Consider the following 20,126-nt stretch of genomic DNA (forward strand, 5'->3'; position numbering starts at 1 on the left):
GCCCTCAGAGGAGTTACCCTCTGGGATGGTTTTCCCATAATACACAAAATGTCTAATGAGGGGAAATGTCAGTCAGCAGATTTAAGCCAGACAAAATGGAGTGCTCTTCCTCATATTAGTAATGAATCTGTGACACCAGAACTTTTGGAGACCAGGAGTATGGATTGAAGAAGGGGTTAAACAAATTCATGGAGGACTGGTCCGTCGATGGCTATTCAAAATGTCGGTCTGGATGCAGTCTCTCACTCAAGAAGATTTAGGATGGCTGATTGCTGGTAGCTCAGCGAGTCTATCAGGGATCACTCCATACACATTTCTTATGCTCTTTCTTTAAACATCTTCTATTGATCTCTCTCATAGATAATACTTTCAGCTACATGAACTTTATTTTGGTCTGGTGTGCCGATTCTTAATGGCTCTTAAGGTGGAGCTTAAGCAGTTGATGGAACAATCTCCGCTTGATGTTATTTCCTGTCTTTTCAGGGAACTGATCTCATAGGTCCCTCTGGTAGTTTGGTCCCATGTCTGAGCCATCTACACGAGGGGATGCCAGCCTGCTGCCCCCGTCGGTGTCGCTGTACCTTCTGAGCTGCCACCTACAGCGTAGTTACCCCTCGGCATGCTTAATAGTTGGTGGCTTTCGGGAAGCTCCAAAATACAAAGCGCATAGACAGGATTGTCATTAATAAGAAACAGTTGTTGAGAGGAGTGATGTGTGTTTATGGGTTTTATGCTGTTTAACAAAGGCCTGAAAAGGACAGAAATGAATAAAGAAACTGTAGGTCTTTTCTAGTGTGAAATTTGCCTGCCCTTGCTAATATTCTTTCCTGCCCCCATTTTTGCTTGTAATGGTAAATGTCCGTGTGTTAATAAACTCGTAACACATGTTGTTTATCCTTTCAAGGCCAGTCCTTGCAGCTTTATTAGTATATTAGGATATTTATGACTTTGCAAAATGACTGAAAATCTGCAATTTGTCATGATGGATTAAGAAACATGTTCCTTCTACTTAGGGCTGAAGCTAGGCTTTGGCCTTGGAGGGACTGAGCCACCTCTGGGCTTGGTAGACAAATACAAAGTCAGACAGTGCCCAGATTTACAGCAGCAAATAGCTCTTAGTTACTCAGATGTCTTTGATCATGTGTCATCTGCTGTTGCTGGTAGGGATCAGTGTTTAGGCTCAGAAGTAATTTCTAGGTGGAGAGAAAATAAAAATCTCTGTTCTACTAAAGCAAAAAGGGAAAGAGGTAGTAAGAGAGCGAGAAAGGGAAAGAAATGAAAATAATACCACACACATGTAAAAATACATGCATGTATGTATATACACACCACAGAGATTAACAGAAAGAAAGTGCTGTTCAGAAGAAACACTGTATTTCAATTTGCTGTGCTCTGTACTGTCAGCTGGGGAACATAGGAAGTTAAGAGAATTCTGAAGGTTTCAGAAGGGAGTTTATCATGTAATTGGTGAAGGGCTAAAGAGATGGTTTTGATAATAATCAAAGGAGCCTTCTGAGCACTAAAATGTAGTCCAGAAAATCAAAGGGGGGAATGTTAATTGTTTTGTACAACATGATATTCTCAGTTCAGAGGAGCTTCAGCCTCTCAATGGTACTTTTTTTTCCTTTCTTTCTTTGCAGGTTGATTAAGTGGCGAGGAAAAAAAAAAAACGAAGCTGCTTTCAGGTATAGAAGAGACAAGGCCAGGATGAACACGAAGGACTCAAAAGTGACTGAAGGAGGTCTCAATGTCACGCTCACCATACGCCTCCTCATGCACGGCAAGGTGAAGCATTTTGTGTTGCGCTAGCAGTTGCCATCAAAATCTGACAGAGACGGTCACGGAGGCTCTGCTCCTCCTCCTCCAACTCCAGCCAAAAGCACCATTGCCATCACCAAAAAATCGCCCCCCGCCTTTCAAGGCAGCATACTTAAATTTGTATTGTAGTCCAAATTCAAAAATTCATTTTGAGCCATTCCAGCAGCAAAAACGAGTTCTGTCATTGGCAGTTAGCCAAGTTAGACAGACCTTTGCGCAAGGCTGACCTGTCTACAGCTGCCATCTTTTCTCGCCTTTCCTATTATTTGCTGGACTTGGCAGTCTTTTTAAATTTTAAAATGTCACAGTCTTTTGAACATACCAGAACATTGATTTTTGTGAAGTAATGGCCACAGAGTTACTGTATGTATGTGTTGTATTCACACAGGAGGGTTCTTCTTTATTCTGATATAGCATCTGTATATATATATATATATATTTTTTCCTGATATAGCATCTGATATTTCCATCTGAATAGGAGGAAAAGCTTCTTTACTGTGAGGGTGACAGAGCGCTGGTACAGGCTGCCCAGAGAGGCTGTGGAGTCTGCTTCTCTGGAGATATTCAAAACCCATCTGGACGCCATCCTGTGTAACATGCTCTAAGAGGTGTCCCTGCTTGAGCAGGGTGTTGGACTACATGATCTCCAGAAGTCCCTTCCAACCACAAACATTCTGTGATTCTGTGATCTTATTAGAGTGAACCCCCTGATATACCAAGCGTTTGTCCAGGTTGCCCATGGGTTTGGTTTGGAAGGTTAGACGGTAATTTCATTTCTGTCCAGCACAGCACTTAAGCACATAGTTAAGTGTGAAATCTGTGCAATAAATGAGGTGCCAGTTCAACATTGTCGCACTTGACAATCTGATAGCAGTTTATTTCACACCGCAAGATTACAAAATGTGTTTTTAATTAAAGTACATTTCATAGGTTTGTTTTGCAACGTTTACATCAGCCAACAATGGATGATTAAGGAATGGATGTTATAAAAAGGAGATATGCTTGGTTCTTTTTTGACAAGGGACAGTGAACATGTATGCCCTGCTACAGATCAAATTTGTATATATAAATCTAAAAGGTATTTTTTTACTCCTGGAATTTAATTTATAAACTAAAAATATATTTATATTTTAAAACAGTGCATGCTTTCAAATCTCTAGATCAGAAACCTATGACATGAACACGCATATGATATACCCACAGCACAGGTATAGGAGACAAACATAGCTCCATCTATATTATACTTGTGGAGCTGTTAGGAAGTATGAGAGGGTACAGTTTAAGTTTGCAATTTAAAAAAAACCAAAACTTGGGATATGCCAGAATTAATGTACTATGGATCAAACTATGTATTTTCTCAGAAATGATTCAACCATTTTGGTTGATCTTTTTTTCCAGAAATACTCAGCTTCAGGCAGGCATCTGGTGTGTAAAATTTGCATCTAAAATAGGGAACTGTTGAATGTATTTATTAACAGTCTCTTTTACCAAACCCACCTAAAATCTGTGCGCATGTCTGCACTCAAAATTAGTTCTTAGGGATTTGATTCTACTGGGTCCTGGTCCCGGCCCAGAAAAGCATTTGAACACATCTGTATCCTGGTAGGTGTAGGTAACCCTGCTGCTTTCAGTCAAATTCCTGTGTGCTTAAATATGCCTTTTTTTTTTTTAAATCACTGCCACACAGCTCAGCTTCTTTGAGAATCATGCCAGTAAAGCCCAAGTCAAGTAACTGTCACTTTCAGGACACTTTACTTAAACCGTGGTTTGGGGGAGTTTTTTAAAACAAAAGTTAATCAGAAAAGAAATTAGAAAAAGCTGATTTTCTGTGTTGAACATAGTTGGTCGTGTGTGCAACCACTCTTAACAGTAATGAATGTTATGTGTCCAATCTTCAATGCTTGCATGGCCCCAAGGGTTTAAATTAAACCCATGAAAGCTGGGAAATTCAAAGAAGTGGGAGTATACCACACATCCTCGGATAACAAGGAGCAATGGGTATACTGCGAGCTACACTATGCCCTAATCATGTATGCTATTATGCCTAAGTGTTGCAAAGAGTACGTTAAATTAGAATTTATTTTGGCGATTAAAGTTGAGCTCTTATGGTTTCTTCGGTGTCATTTCTGTGATTGAAAAATGATAATATCAAGGAACGAAGGCTGTCTGAGCTGATAGGAACTCACTGTGAGAAGGTCACTCCATACGTGCCTCTGAAATAAAGAGGAAATATGCTCCCCTGCTCTTCCCTAAGATTCGTCGTGGTAATAATATTGCTGGAGATTGCTGATCTCTCGTTAGTATTTTGAGACAAAACATTTAATTGAAGCAGAGCTTGGGCTGTAAATAAGTGGTCATAGCTTGAAAGAGAAGAGGGGAATTAGAAGCGTGTTTTTAAAAATAACTGCAGCAAATTGGATTCCGATCTGAAGTTATTTGTTTCTTGGTGAATTCCATGGAAATTCTAGGGTCTCTCCTGCATAATATTAACTCTGCCCCTAGACCCGTACTACCAATGTAGCTAAACATTTTTGAAGGGCTTTGTGGACACAAGTTGAGAGCATGTGCATTTGTGGGCAAACAGCCTTGGGCTGTCAGAGCCCTCTGTGAGGATAGGCTGAGCTCCAAAAGAAATATTTCTTTTCCTTTTCTTTCTTTCTTCTTTTTTGCCAGAAATGAACCTGTTCTAGCTATCTACCCATTGCAGGTTCTTTGGATTCTTGATGTTTCTTCCTTGTTATTCCTTTTTCACCCTGTGCTGAAATTTTTATTCCCATGAATTGTGGCCAGCTGATTTTCTTGCTTACTGTAACCAGTAACGAGGTTGAAGTTTGTGGAAAATTGTTGGCAATGTACCTTAGTACTTAACATCTGTTGCGCTTTTGGTCCAGGTTTGGGCAGTTCATGACAGAATAAAATAGCTCCAAAAAAGCCCTTATATTGTCTATGCTGGGTCGTGATGGCATGATTTTTTCATGGTTTGGATTTGTACACAGCCCATGGTCACAGGCTGATTCAGACCCTCAGGATTCACTGTTAGAAGTTAAATTCAGGTGTGGAGAGTAAACTGACTGTGCCAGTGCAAAGATGTGAACTTTCAGGAGAGCAGTTTAATGGAAACTGCAAAGTTGGGTGCGTGAGGCGAGGAACGCAAGATAATACGGAAGCGTGCCGGCGGGGAGAGCACCCTGGGGTCACGAAGTCGCTTTGGGAGCCGTCCCAGAGTCTTTGCTTTCTCCCTCGACGACAAACATGCCTTGTCTCCAAAGGGCCTTCTGCTTGAAGATGCGTCTGTGAAACTCTTTTGGGTATAGCAAAGGGGGAAAGAAGCCAGTCAAGACTAGATGGCGTCAGAGGAAGCTTTTAGAGAAAGGGGAAGGAGTTGAGAAATAGAAAACAAAACGGATTAAAGTGAGGGGGGTTAGGAAGAATAAGGAAGTAATTCACAGGTAGAGTGAAGGTGGGAAGAGAAAACTGGGAGGGAAGCAGGCCTCTTACCAAAGAACGAGAGTTATGAACTGGAAAGCCAAGGCAATTAACAGGGGAAGGTAGTTTGGAAGATGCCTGTTCAGTGAGACAAGGAGATCTGGAAAGCAGAAAGGCTGCAAGGTGTCAGGTGTGGTTGTGTCTAGAGTAGGGCGTTGGGGATATGTTGAGTTGAAAAAGAATGCCATTGCAGCAAAAGTGTATGCAATTCTGGATATATATACAGCACATCGTGGGGCAAAGAGAGGGTAATTACCTTGCTGTACTTCTGACAAAATCACGCCTGCAGTTGTGTGCTCAGCAGTCAGTGCCATGTTTGTGGATGATGTTGAAAACTGAGTGGAGAAGGAATGCACAGAAAAGTAACGCTTTTCAGAGGCTGAAGAGACTGTGTTTTTGTTCTTTGTTCGGACATTCTCACAAATACTTGAAGGGAATAAATACGATCAATGAAATGTCATTAATTTGAATGACACAAGGGGTTGTAGCTGGAAATGATGGAATAAAATATATTTTTGAAAATAAATCATAATGAGGGAATCCCAGGAGAAATCCTGGCATTGAGATTTTTATGAGGCCCTGGGACTGTCCGCTAAGCAGATTTTATGTAAGTCTAAGTAAGAGCTGCCCTTGTACAAACGTATAATCTGCATTGATGGAGGAAAGACAGGACTACGTGGAACTTTTCCCTCTCCGATGGCATTTACTAGATGATATGTTACTCATAGTTTCAGTAATACAGAAATAGAAAAAATGGACCTGCAGGGAAATTTTCAAGGGTGGAGGAGAACGTAGGAGTTCCTAGAAACCAGCAGCTTTGTTTTAGCCGTGCTGAGCCACTCTGTCTCCCAGTGGCTTCAGCTGGATCAGTGGGTGCCTTGTGGCACTGGAAGGACTGATGGCAGTGGAATTGCATCCAGCTTCAGTGGTGACTTTTGAATATATTGGTGATTATTTTATGATGCTATAGAATTTTCTACAGATGGAAAAGAAATTCAGACTCATTAAAGTGCTTGCACACACTTAACAACTCAAATGCAGGCAGCATTAAACCATGAAGAACATTGCCACTTTCATCTGTATAGGTAATATAGCGTCAGGGATTACTTTTAGCAGGCGCTTTTGCATACCTGCTTAATTGACCCCTGAATGATTTTTAAAGCAAGAAAAGAAATAATTAATTTTTTCCCCATCATGAAGGTAATGCCCTCCTCCTTCCTCATTTGTTTTCTTTTAGTTTTTACTTATTAAAATGCAACATAAAAGAAAGCAGCTCTAAGAATCATCTTTTCAATAACTTAATACAAGCCAGAAAATGCCAACCAAGTCAGCGTTTGTTCTCTTCTCTCTCATTTCCAGGAACGCTATCAGGGTATTATGAGGATTGACTGTCCTGCTTAATGCTGTTATAGTTCTTGTTTTGTTTGCATGACTGTAGCACCTAAGAGCTCTGGCCATGGAACAAACCTCAGTGTGCGAATATGTGCAGATCTCCTCCTAGTATTACTGTAGTAACAGCTGAAAGTTTCCCCCTATTTTCACTAGCCTAAAAAATCCATGGAAAGAACGGAGCTCTTTTCCTACAGCCTGTGGGCATTGTTTGTTTCCTAAAGCAGTCGCTGTGACCAAATTTTCCCACTTTTGTCAAACAGAATCTCATCAGCCCACAACTATAATGAACTGAGACTGCAAAAGGCATACTGTTCAGTGCCGCTGTTTCAGCGTCGCAGGCAGAAGAACAAAGTAAAGGGACAGAACTGTTTTTGATTTGTTTGGGTTTTTTTTTTTTTTAGGAAGGATGGGAGGGCTGGTGTGAAGTTGTATGGTGATATTTTATGAAAATTGATTACCCATCTGCTATCAAAAAGCACATGAGAAATGCCCATTGGCACAGTTGCCAAGAAAATGATAGATGGACATATGGAAGAGTCATAACATTGGCGTCTCCATCAGAAGGATGGTTTTTGAAAGTTTCCTCAAACATTAGCACATTTGTTGGCATGTGATCTGTCTCAGTAAGGGCTTGAACTCTAGTGTCTTACTAAATTAGGGCTGTTAATATCAGACAGTGACTACAGAAGCATCACCTAGGAACATGAGATCTCCCGTGTCAGCAAGGCTAATCCCACATAATCCCAAAACAGAAGTAAGGCTCTCGGTTTATCCGAGGCAGCCATTTGTTCCGTGAGATAGACCTGTTAAATCATGTTTCCCAAAACTGACTATGGCTTTTTTTCCAGCCTTTAAAAGTACTGATGTCCTGTATGCACCATCTTCATGGGTTCACGTGATCTTTCATGCAAATGCCTTCATATTCTTATACAAGTATTTAGAAATGTACCCTCAGAACAACGCTAAGAGAGAGAGCTGGGTTGTTGCGCCTTTTTATGGATGGAGAGCGAGACAGCTGGTGGTGGTCTAGAACGTTTTATCAGAGCAGATGTTTGCTGTTGTCAGGATAACTCTCTGTGTTGTGATGGATGTGCTTCCACACCATGGAAGGCTGTATTTCATCAGTGCTCTTCTAATAGGCTTTTTCTTGTTTAAAGAGCCAAGTCCTGTACGTCCTACCTTATCCTTGCTCATGAAAAGCAGGTAAGAATACACAGTCAAAGCATTAACTGAATGAATTTGAAGGCTTTAGGATGTGGCCTGTAGTCTGTCAAATGTTTTGGGATAAAAGTATATATTGTTACATTACTTTTAAAATGGTCCTTCCTTCTGGATGTAGCTTTATGTCACAGCTCCTGTGAGGTTAGTGTTGCGTTTACACTATGCATTACATAGCGTTGGCAGTAGAAACCACATGTTTGACAGTAATAAAGCAAGGGCTGTACTTTTATATGGTTTGGGAATAGCTAGCTGTTTTATTTTGCTTTCCTGGGCCACAGTAATTATTAATCTAGCCTTACACTTAGGAAAATGATGGAATTTCACACATTATGTTGACAGATAAAAGGTTTGTCTTTATATCAAGGTTTATTACCATTTGTTAAGCCTTCTGTTTTCTTAACATGACTAATGTGTTTCTCTTGCTGTTCAAAAGGCACTCTGGCTAACTGATTAGGAAATAGCTTTCTCCTACAGCCTGTTTTGTATCCTCGTTTAGTCATTTTGCATCTTCAAGAGCTTTGCCAAAGCCTTGGCTAACCAGGACTTCTGCACTGCCTCCTCTTGTTCTGGTGGTGGTGCCTCTCTGTCAGGTTACCATAGATGCTGTAGGAAATGTAGGAAGAGCTTTCCTTCTGTGATGGACGCACCACTCTCTATAAGTGTTTGTTAAGCATAAAATTCATTCCGTTCCATATGAATTAGGTGTGAAAGTAGCATTATATGTTGTGTTGCATTTCGGCAAGAGGGAAAGCATACTTCTTTTTTACCATTGCTTTTGCTCAGGTTATCTGCAATGAATTGTGTGGCTGGCTAACAGGAAGAAATATATCCATATACTTTGCTTATAAAATAGGGCAATCTTCTAGTGCTTGTTGGTGAGGTTCTCTTCTTGTCATCTGATCATCTCCTTAGCTATTAGAAATGGCATATTAAAGAGAACCATAGTCGTAAATCAACCCAGCCCCAAAGGCTAATGAACCTTTTTCAGGCCATCTGAAATTAAATTTCATTTTTTTCCCTGGGTTTTCTGACAGTTACAGGACACTGTAGGAACCCAAGTGCAAGACTGTCCTGTGTGAGGCACTGGCGTCTGGAGATACGCCCTTGGAAAGGCATTATCAAGGCTGGGTACTGTGTACTATGTGAAGCTCAGGCTACTTTGATGAGTATCCAGATGGCCATCCCAGATTGCTGTCAATTCTGGAAGAAAAGCTCATATCTATCTGTCTGTCTGTTTGGTGGCTGTGTATGTATTTTGACTTCCCACACAACTATGTATGTACATGTGTTGGTATGCATCTGTATTGATGTATGTATACACACACACGGTTGCAGCTTTTTGGAGGCATCATGTTTATCCAAAGCAGTTGCTGTGGCTTTTTGGTTTCTGACAAGCAAATTTTTGTATATTGAAGCCAAGGAGCTGGAGTATTACTTTTAGCTCTGCCTTTAGTCTGCTGGATTACCCTGGACCTATCTTTCTTCCCCTATGCTTTAGTTTTTCCATTTGTAAAAGTTCCATTCATGTAGCGCTTTTTGATATGCTGTTGAAAAGTGAGTATATAAAGCCCAGTAATTACTATCATATAACCTATTATCTTATTATGTGTATGTATAGGTAGTTAATCAATAAATCAGTCTGAAACTGGTAATAAAAACTTACATAGCATATATGTATGCTGTATGCCCAAGCATATATGCCCAAGCATTGGAAAGTAGAAAATTGTGCAAGGATATTCTAGTATGCTATTATTTTCTAGGACAGCTAATCAAGCTCCTGTCTGACTTGCACAAAGACTGAATTTGACATCAGAGATAGGAACCCTCTCACCTAACTTTTGCTTGTATATGCTAGTGCAAGTCTACAGTTCTACAGGGTTGAACCCCTTGAGAGCACACGTCATCCTCTTTTAGGAGTGAAACATCCACCCTGTCTCTCTCCATTGACTGTAGAGGAGCCTCTGTGCCTGGGTTACACTCAGTTCCTAACTTTTAATCATCTGATGTAGGTGACACACCTGCCATCCCCTCAGTCTAAGCAGTCACCTACAGCACAGTTTGGGTGTCTGACAGATTTAGAAACATTCTCTGAAGAAGACAAAGCCCTCAGAATAACCTCAGCTAGAAATATTGATAGGACTTGAGTATCATAAAAATGGTGTTACATATTCCATGAAGTGCTAAACATAACTTAGAGCCATATAAGAATCTGTATGAAACCAATATTGGACTGTGTAAAGAATCATTAAATGTTTGATGAGGTAGCATAGGTAATTTGAAGAATAGGTCATAAAGAATCCTCTGATTGCATCTGTGACAAAAGTAGATTTCTCATCATAATTAAAAAATATACATTATCTCCAGGCTTTATGGGAGCTTTCCTAGAAAGAGACAAAGCCCAGAGAAAGCCAAAACTACCAGTTTGGAACAGTTCCAGAATTATTTTTTGGACTAATTTGTACAAGATCAAAAATTTTAGAAAACTTAGGAATATCATATAAGACTAATGCTTTCTCTTTTTATTTTCCCCTTCCCTCACATTTCATGGTAGAATCCTAGCTCAAAGGGAACTGCAGTACAGGGAAAGAGGTTTGTCTGAATGTTTTGGAATAGCCTCTTTATATAGAGTAGGCTTTAAATTCCCCCTTGGAGGAGGGGGTGCTGCAGAACCACAGTGACATTTTCTAAAATATTTCAAGGAATTGGTCACAAGTCTCACTGATTTTTTTTTCCAATGGGGTTCACACTGTTCATTGACTGCAGTTCTTTGCAAGACAGTGCTCTGAAGGTAAGATGATATTAGCTCGGGTAGAATTGCTGTCCCCACTGAAATCAGTAGCAAAACTCCCACAGACTTCAGTGGGACAGGCAGCTGGAGAATCCTTATATTTTATGCTTCATTTTGTTTGTTTAAAGACTTCTGATTTCTTTGTTTGAAATGCACCATCTTTTTTAAAAGGACTTCAAGCAATATATTGCTTTTCTGTTCCCAAAACAAAAACATCTTGTCCATTTCCATGGAAGATATGTTTGTACTTATTAGCTATGTTCTGTTCCTGCATTTCTAAAAGAAATATGACTGTCATTAAGACCTAGGATGATCAAATAGGTTGTGCCAAATTTCATAAGAGTATAACAGCAAAGCCCTGCAGTTCAAGATCAGGCCTATAGTTTCTAATGAAACTTGAGATGTCAAAAAAAAAAAAACATACTGCAGATTGAAATACAATTGCTTGCCCATAGCAAAGGGCCCTTCCACCTACTGGGAGTAAGTTTTACCAAAGAAACTATTTCTGAAACCTGGAGTTGCGAAGAATGGAAAAATATTCAACATAAAGCTGCTTGAACGTTCTGGGAGGCAGTTAGGTGCTACTAGATATGAGGGGTTCCCCAGGCTTATCATTATTTAGATTTATGCAGTCATGCTGTCTGTGTGGGTGTCTGCCTGTCCCTTCTTATCCTCCTGTATGTTTTAATCGCATTCAACAGTTTCAGCCTGGTTGTAGAGCTACAGTGGCAGTCTAAAAGATAGTAAGATCTTGAAAAATTTGTGGAATGGGTGTCCCAGATTTGTGTCGCTGCTAACAGAAAGACTGTGTGTCACTAGTGAATCTACGCAGCATGCTGATTCAGCTGTCTCAGACATGGGAATAGGCAAGACCAAAATCCACATGTTATTAGACAGAGGCTAATTTAGTCACAAGACACAAAACCACAGAGTATCAGGCTTCATTCATAGCCCTTCTCACAGAGCTGTTTCTTTGCACTGTACACACAGATATACAGACGTCTCACAGTTCTAGATGGACACAGGAGGCTTTAGCAAGAATGCTCGCACAGCTGTATGAAGTGTTCACTGTACATCAGCTGGTAAGACTGCAGATCTGGAAGGCAGATACCACTGGAAAATTTGCAATGCCTAGCTGAAGAATATCTGCTGTTTGGCCAGCATGTACAGGAGAGCAGAGTGGCATCTTGGAGGTGAATTAGGAAGGAAAATAAGAAAAGGAAACAGGAAACAGAAAAAGCAAAGTTTGAAAACAAGCCTGTAGTCCCACACTCAGAGCCAGATAGGGTTGAGGAACTTTGTAGCTACACTTAGGCATGGACTTCAGTGGACATAAGGCCATGCTTGAAGAACCACAGAACCAAGAAGGTTGGAAGGGACCCCTGGAGGTCTCCAGTCCAACCTCCTGCACAAAGCAGGTCCCACTGGAGCAGGTTATGCAGGGCCTTGCCTGGTTGGGTTTAGATATCTTCAAGGATGGAGACTCCACAACTTCTCTGGGCACCTGTTCCAATGTCTGGCCATCATTATGGTAAAAATTCTTTTCCTCATACTGGGTAGGAATTGCATGTGTTGCAATTTGTGTGCATTGCCTCTTGTCCTTTCACTGTGCAGCTCTGGGAAGACTTGGCTCCAGCTTCTCTACACCCTCCCATTAAGTAGTTTTACCTGGCAATAGGATCCCCTATCCAAGCCTTCTCTTCCTAAAGGTGGACAAACACAGTTCTCTCAGCCTCTCCTTATGTGTCCTGTGCTCCAGTCCCCTGACCATCTTGTGGCCCTCCACTGGATTCACTTCAGTATGTCCTTGCCTGTCTTGTAGTATGCCCAAAACAGGCCACAGTCCTTCAGACCGATCTCACAAGTGCCAAGCAGAGGGGAAGAATCCCTTCTCTCAGCCTGCTGGCTACGCTCTTGCTCATACAGCCCAGGATGCCATTGACCTTCTTTGTTGCAAGGGCGCACTGCTGACTCATGTTTGGGTTATCGTCCACTGGGAGCCCCAGCTCATTTTCTGCAAAGCTGCTGGTGCCCAGCCCAGCCTGCTGCATGAAGTTATTTCATCGCAGACACTGGGACTTTGATTTCCCTTTTTTGAAAACTCTGAAGTTTCTCTTAGCCCATTTCTCCAGCCTTTCTAGGTCATGCCAAATAGCAGCCTTGTCCACCAGTGTTATCAACCACTCCCCATAGTTTGGTGTTCTCTGCAAACTTGCAGGGAGCGCAAGGTAACCATATGTCCAAGCTCTTCCTTGAGCTGGATCTTCCTCTCACTGAACAGCCCTTCAGTCCTGTGAGCAGGATTCGAGGAGTTGCAAGCACAAGCAGCTTCATATTATAAGCTTATAAATAACCTAGCGGTGAGAAATAGCTTCCTCAAGGTCACTCCAGGCAGTCTGGTACAACGGGGGGAAGTTAGTACCACTTTATCATGAGTCTGTCATTGGACAGAGCAGTGGAGAACAATTTCTTAAATCTTACTCTTGTGGCTGTGTTTCGGGAAGGGTCAGACAAGTATATAAACTGTGCAGGAAAAAAGCGATATATCATACCTGTAGGTCAGATCAGCCATGTGGGACAGTCTTTAACCATGGAAGTAGATTTTATGGTCTGAATACAGGAGAGGTGTTTGTTTTCCTTTAGCTGGTCTCCTTTCCGTCAGGTGATTTCCAGTCTGATGTTACACCTGTGTGACTTGTGTAAAATGTCTGGACTATGGTTTTAGAGTCCTAGCTTCAGTTGGGCTACCTTTGGTTATGTGCCAAATTTTAAACATGCGGGATGTTGCCAGAACTGCCAAATCATTCTGTTGTAAGTTCACAGCAATGTTTCTCAGCGTTTTCTGTCCCTCTGTGTAAGATTCTGGGACACTAGTAGCAATTCCCAAATCCCTAAAAAATGATTGGCAATTATTGTTCTGTAAGTGCTTAAAGGAGAGATTAAGACAGACCACCAGGTGTTTACGCAATGACACTTGATAGCATGGAAATCCAACTCTAGCTATCACTTGGTGAAAAGAAGGTAGATGCGTGCCTTCAGGAAGACCAGCAATTATTTTGATGCTTGCATCAGATCCCTTTTTCCCTAGTAGGTTGTGTAGCTCTGTTATTTTTGATCCTCTCGTTCCCTGGTATAGGTGTTTATCTGTATTTATTGAATTGGTCTGTAACCTCAAGCTCAGTTTCTGTGAAAGGTATTTTTCTTGCACCATCAGTAAGCTGTAAAGCCACATCTTTAGTCGGCCCCCTTGTATACAACGTGGCATATTTGTGTACAGCAGCAACGGAGCGGGGCTGTGCTTCTCATCACAAGTTTGAGATAAGTGGCTAGTGGAATCGCTTAGGAGCTTAGCAAATGCTCTTCTTCAGCGAATCATATCATTCACTTACTGGATCTTTTTTTTTCTGTTTCAGGAGGTTGGAAGCATTATTGGAAAGGTCAGGAAATTTTGCTCTTTAACTTCATGTCAGAATATTGTGTATCAGTTCACTTCATCAGCACAGGCTAACTTTTCTTCTGTTTTGTTAACAGAAAGGTGAGACAGTTAAGAAGATGAGGGAGGAGGTAAGACAACCGTTGATGTCTTCACTTGCATTCCTTTCTAGCGCTGGTGATGTTCAGTGTGTGTGGAGCGACAGTGCCACCAAGTGGGCAGTCAGTTCAGCATCGTCACTCTGTTACGAGTGTCATGGTATAAACTGCCTAAATTAAACCTTGTGGTTAATGTAACCTCCTTATCACCGCAGCAGTCTGGAGTCTTTCAGCCCCATAGCGATATGCCTGCTGCTGCCTTAGCCAGCACGATCCAGTGCATCAAACCCACTCTTTCTTTCACTGGCACACCAACATCATGCCTGCACGCAGCTCAGCCTCCTGGTAGAGAGCTTCCAAAATCTGAAACCAGGCTTTAGGCTGATGCTGCCTAAAGTTTGGGGATAGACATGAAGTTCAGCAGAGCCAGAGCTCCATGTGCATAAGCCGAAGTGTCCCTTTCCCCCATCTCGGGGTAGCCTTAACTTTTCATTGCTTTGCTGCTCTCCGTGGGATGTACACAGGGTAGACCTGCACCACTGACCATTTCACATGCACTAGAAAGGCTGTAAATACAAAAAGGCTAATTAAAAGTAAGCTGCATAAAGTTCAGTCTTCCCAGTGCTAATAGGCTTGTACCCCATCCCAAATCGAGCTGCACTACCTCTAGAGGATTATGCCTGGCTCCTGGGTGGAGGTTAAGGACCCGCTTGTTCTGCAAGTCAGCACATCCGACCTGTAGATCCTAGAAATATTTTGTTCCTTCAAATATTTGCCTAAAGAGTAAGTCCAAAGACAAATGCTACTCTTTAAAACTTCAGGAGCTCAATGCATTACTATGCCAGCTGCTTTGTTGTTTCATATACTGGTAGAAGGTCTCAGGCAGCAAAATCCTCAAATACTCATAGTCAGGAAAATCCTTGTGATACATTTTTAAATATACACAACTAGAAGCTCATTTTCAGGCTGACTGGGTTCACAGTTCCGTTTTTGGAGATAGTGATTTCATCCTATGCTTTAAAATATTTGTATATTTGTTTAAACTTTAAAAAAAAAGTCTGTTTCCCATGGAATAGGTGACTCTGCCAGTTGATTTATAGTTTAATAGTTACTCACAATCACAGGCAGATATCTTTGGGCATAAATTCCAAGTGCACCTGACTTCTGAGAGTCAAACATCTTACAGAAGAGTTATAGTTCCTGGTTGGTTTGTTTTTCAAGATAAATGTCAAATGTTCTCCTTCCACTCCTGAAAAGCTATGCAGGACTGTCACCTACACTTAATTATGAAAGCCTTTCTTTCTTTCTTTATTTTTTTTAAAGGAACTATATGCATCTTATCAACACAAGACAAGGTTGATATGTTTCCATGTGATGATAATCTAGCAGGCACTGTGGTTCTTTTAAATAACTTTAGCATTTTTCTTTAGCATTGCTTTTTAAATTTCTTTTATAAAAATGCGCGCACACACAACTGTATTTTGACTTTTCTGAAAAAAAACATAACTTTGGTCTGCTGTGCCAGTCAGGAGCATGTCATAGGCAGCTTTGTGTCTAAGGAAAAATAGAAAAAAGCCATTTCATGGCATTTTGTGCCCTGCTGTTGTTAACTTCTTGCACAAAAGTATTGGAGACCACCACATTTTATTTTAAACCCTAACCTTCTAAGTGCAATAGCTCTGCTTTGACCAGAGGTCTGTCAGCAGAGTAACATCTGTGATTTTTGTCTGCAGACAATCCACTGTGGAGTAATCTTTCAGATAAACTCCCGCGACTGTGGTTGCAGATCAAGAGCCTTGCTTTTCATGAAGTCAGCAGTGGAGTAGCTGAGGCCAGGCTCCCACAGGCAGCGCTGGCTAGCAAAACTCCCATCCAACACATTGCAGAATTGATTCCCGAGGAACCCAATTTGTGTTTGATAACTGCAGCCAAACATCTCCGCCAGTTTAAGCTAGCCCTAGGCCTGGATCTCCTTCCTGATTGAACGCCGATGTTTGATTAGAGCAATTCCCACTTAGGTTCACCTTTCAGAAAAAGTGTCTGCTGCCCTCTCTTATCTAGAAGCATCAAGTAGATCTGCTAGCTGAGTCTGTGACAGGAAGATTTTTCTATTAATAGGGTTTTTTTTCTTCTTGGTTGCTGTCATATGGGGAAGTATGACATCCTGCAGTTCAGCAGTAGTATACACATGAATAAAGGCTCAGGCACACGCGGGTGGATTACTACTGATTTGTGGTAGCTTAACATGCGCAGGAGAAGGCAAAGGGCCAAACTAACTCATATTATCTCACGTTTGCTCCAGGCCAAGATCCTCAAGCAGGTCAGAGTCTGTGGAGCAGCTGAAGCTCTAGCGACTTGTTATTAACAAGGCATTAACACCTTTCCATGCCCAAAACCACAGAGCAAGTGTAGGGTTGATCTCACCTGGACTGGATTTCATTCTCATCTACACTAAGACCCTCTTGAATATATTTACATGTGCTGTAAGGACCTTCTTTACATTGCCATGGTTACATAAGGGAGACTAATTAAGGGTACTTCAGTGCATGTTCATTGACTAACTTCATATGACACCCATCTGTAAGGAACCTTCTTCATGCTGTAAACCAATGCCCAGCTAGAAAGATCAAGGACTGAGCTTAGGTGCAAACCAGAGTGAAGCAAATCTTTCCTCTAAGAAGTTGGTGCTCCCCAAAGAAAACAAAACAATCTTGCCTGAAATTCTGTGGTTTCAGCCCTGTTTAAGGTTAATCCTGCAAGAAGGAAAGGAAAAGACTTGCTCATGTAGTTATTTGTAACTTTGAATTGCAGAGGTGCAATCTGCATAGTGTGATGAAAGCTATATAAGTATTTACCTAGACAGGGTCTGGCTTCCTGCAGCTAGATGATTTTTTGGTGCATGATCAGTTTATGCTGAAATTATTTAATGTTGGGGCTGCAATTGTAGGGGATAAATTAGATGCCTCAAGATACTTCTTCCCAAACTATATCCCTGATCCTCCTTACTTTGCTTTTCAGGGAGTATACATTTGAAAAATATTTGTTCTTTTTGACAGAGTGGTGCTCGAATCAATATTTCAGAAGGCTCCTGTCCAGAAAGAATTGTGACAATAACAGGCCCAACAGATGCAATTTTTAAAGCTTTTTCTATGATTGCACTAAAATTTGAAGAGGTAAGCAAATAAAATGCATTTTTTTCTCTCTTCGAGTTGAAATACAAACACTGTGTGAATTTTCTCATGTTTGGTTTAATATTAAATATGATTTGTTTAATGTTCTATTTAATAGCAATGAAAGTGGTTGTATTTTTATAAATGCTTTTGGCAGTAACCCTGAAGAAAAATAATGGGTCAATTTACAAGCTGTTTGATCATTTCCTTTGCTTTTTGGAGACTTCAGGGAAAAGCAGTTGCTTCTAGTAATGTGCACTAATGGTAGGAAAAATGTCTTGGAAAATTTCAAGTCCCATTGTGGATTTGATTTGAAAAGAATAATTGCATAACTTTTAACTCTGTTTTTATATGATTTCGTTTGGTATTGATGTAAATTTTATATATGTCAAAATGAATATATAATTCATTCAACTAGAAAATTTTTATTTTAAAAACAAAATGCATAATTACCAGTTACCATATTTAAATCTTAGCTTTTAAAATTAATTAAAATAAAGGCACTAAGAGTAAGTGAGGCAAGAGAGTGCTCAGTTTACTGTAGAATTACCATTCTGGGCACATAATGTACCTAAAGTACTAGGATTTCCTCAAGTTTCATGAACCACCTATGGCTGGACATGGTTGCTACTTTAATGGAAATCCCCAAAGAAAAGGCAGCAGGCTACATGAACACTCCGGTCTCTTAGGAGAGGATTTAACTCTCTCTACTTCTGAAAGCCAGATGTCCAGCTTAGGCATCTCTTCTGTACTCCATGGAGAGGGAGAGGTGCCTACAGAGGAGAATTCGCCTCCTCCTAAAGGAAGCGCCTACAAATACACAGATTGAGTCACCCATAGCAGGAGAAAGGGGCTGCCTCTCCACCTTGATGACTAAATTACAAGGATTTGAATCCCTTTCTTAAGAGCATTTTTTCTCTAAGTCAGTGAGGTTAATCTCCATGCTTTCCCCTAGCATTAGGGGATGCTGGCATTGATGGGAAATGTTACCCTGTGCCTTTATTTACTTGTGGTGATTATTTTCATTTAGAGTAAAAGGGGGACTAGAAGAGAGCTTGTGGGTCATCAGATGCAGTTGTCTTCTAACATAAGCAGCATGTCATGCAATCTCCTTCATAACGTAATCAAAAACTAGTTAGATTTTTTTCTAGTTCCTGTTATTGGATCCACAGCCTCACTTCTCCGATAATTAAACACCTTCTTTTCACTCCTCACCTGAATTTATTCATGAGCAGTTTATACGGTTTTGTTCCTGTGCCAGCACTGGCCATTAATTGAAGTAATTCTTTCTATCCCTGCAGATTTCTCTCCTAGACATCTTTTTAGAAAACAGTTTTATGCCCTCACACCCTTGCCTTTGTCAGCCTACATGAGCCAAGCTCAGTCTTCATATGATGCATTCTCCACCCCTCTTGTCACTTCAATCATCTCTTCCTACTTTTTCCCTATTTGAGTTTATGTTAAATGTATGCGTTAATTTTGGACAGGTTGCAAATCGAGTTCCACGAGGGCTTATTTAATAGCACTAACAGTTCCCCATCTTGGCTATTATGCTAACATATCCCTGCCACTGCTGGGAATACCTCACCTGAGAGCGGTGAAGTGTTTTGCATACAACCGTTCTGGGATTAGTGGGAATCACCAGCTCTTCCGCAGGTCTTGTCAGCGGTAATCTCCTAGGTCTTGGCAGACTTTCTTAGTAGCCCCCAGATAAATGACTGTTTGTTTCTTTTTTAATACTGCAAATGTTCATCCCACTTATATTTTTCCAATTCTTCGTGGTTATTCAGATCTTCCTGTGTGGTATTTCAATATTTCAACATACTGATGAAGTCTCCCAGTTCTGTGGCACAGTACATTTTATATGCACACTAATTTTCTTTTCCTAACCAGTTGTTAATGAAATAATATTGGTCTCAAGCTTGAATCTTGCAGAATGGCACAAGTAGTTCTCTCCAAGCCAATTTTAAAACCAGCTGCTGCCATCTCCTCCTCAGCTTCATCTGCTTACCTGCCTTGTACCACCCGTCGAGAGACAGTAGCTCAAGAGACAGTTCTGTGTATGGCACGCTACCCTCTAATCCATAGAGACCCAGAGAGAGTAGTTGACAATGTTACTCTTATCTAAAAAAAAATTATGAAAGAGCAGATCTTTGTTATGAGAAAAAGATCTGTTGTCAATAAAATCATTTTTGCTTGAAGGTTTGTTCTGAAGGTTTGCATGCTCTTCAGGACAGAGTAGCGGGCCCTTTCATAGGAATTGAGGTATTTTTGCCAAAGTTTTGTACAGGCAATTAAATTCTGCTTGCTTTTTCTCCTCCATTTTGCTGTATGTGGCTGCTCCGTTCAGACTGTGCCCTAACCTGTCAGCACAGTTCCTATATTCAGAGAGATGTGTGAAACACTGACAATAATCTCTGTGAGGAACATGCTCTGCTTAGGCACTTATCCTGAAAAATGCTGAGGGAATCTTTAACAGATAATCCCCGCCAGTTCCCATCAAAACCAGTACCCAATAAAATAATGCTGCATCTCTCAAAAAAGACATTGCATACTGCACAGATTCAGGACCTCCCCACCTCCCTGCACCTCCCTCAAGACCAAGTTATCTTTGAATATGCTGTAGTTAGCAAGAGGCAAAGAAATCTGAATCTCAGGCCTCTGAGAGGATTTTATGCATATTTACCTTCTTAGATTTTAAAGGATAATCTGGAATCTTA

At 40.9% G+C, this 20,126-nt stretch overlaps 1 protein-coding gene across 8 annotated transcripts in view; it reads left to right on the plus strand.

Moving 5' to 3' along the window:
* Positions 1–20,126, plus strand: part of LOC112983031 (poly(rC)-binding protein 3-like) — a 507,597-nt gene that overhangs the window by 452,406 nt on the left and 35,065 nt on the right. For all 8 annotated transcript variants that reach the window (XM_064506732.1, XM_064506736.1, XM_064506731.1 and 5 more), the window contains 4 exons: positions 1,641–1,785; positions 14,119–14,142; positions 14,237–14,269; positions 17,293–17,409. In XM_064506732.1, the coding sequence (XP_064362802.1) occupies positions 1,641–1,785; positions 14,119–14,142; positions 14,237–14,269; positions 17,293–17,409 (319 nt within the window). The remainder of the gene's footprint in view (positions 1–1,640; positions 1,786–14,118; positions 14,143–14,236; positions 14,270–17,292; positions 17,410–20,126) is intronic.

This window comes from Dromaius novaehollandiae, chromosome 2 (assembly GCF_036370855.1).
Source record: "Dromaius novaehollandiae isolate bDroNov1 chromosome 2, bDroNov1.hap1, whole genome shotgun sequence".
In the NCBI taxonomy this organism is placed as follows: Eukaryota; Metazoa; Chordata; class Aves; order Casuariiformes; family Dromaiidae; genus Dromaius; species Dromaius novaehollandiae.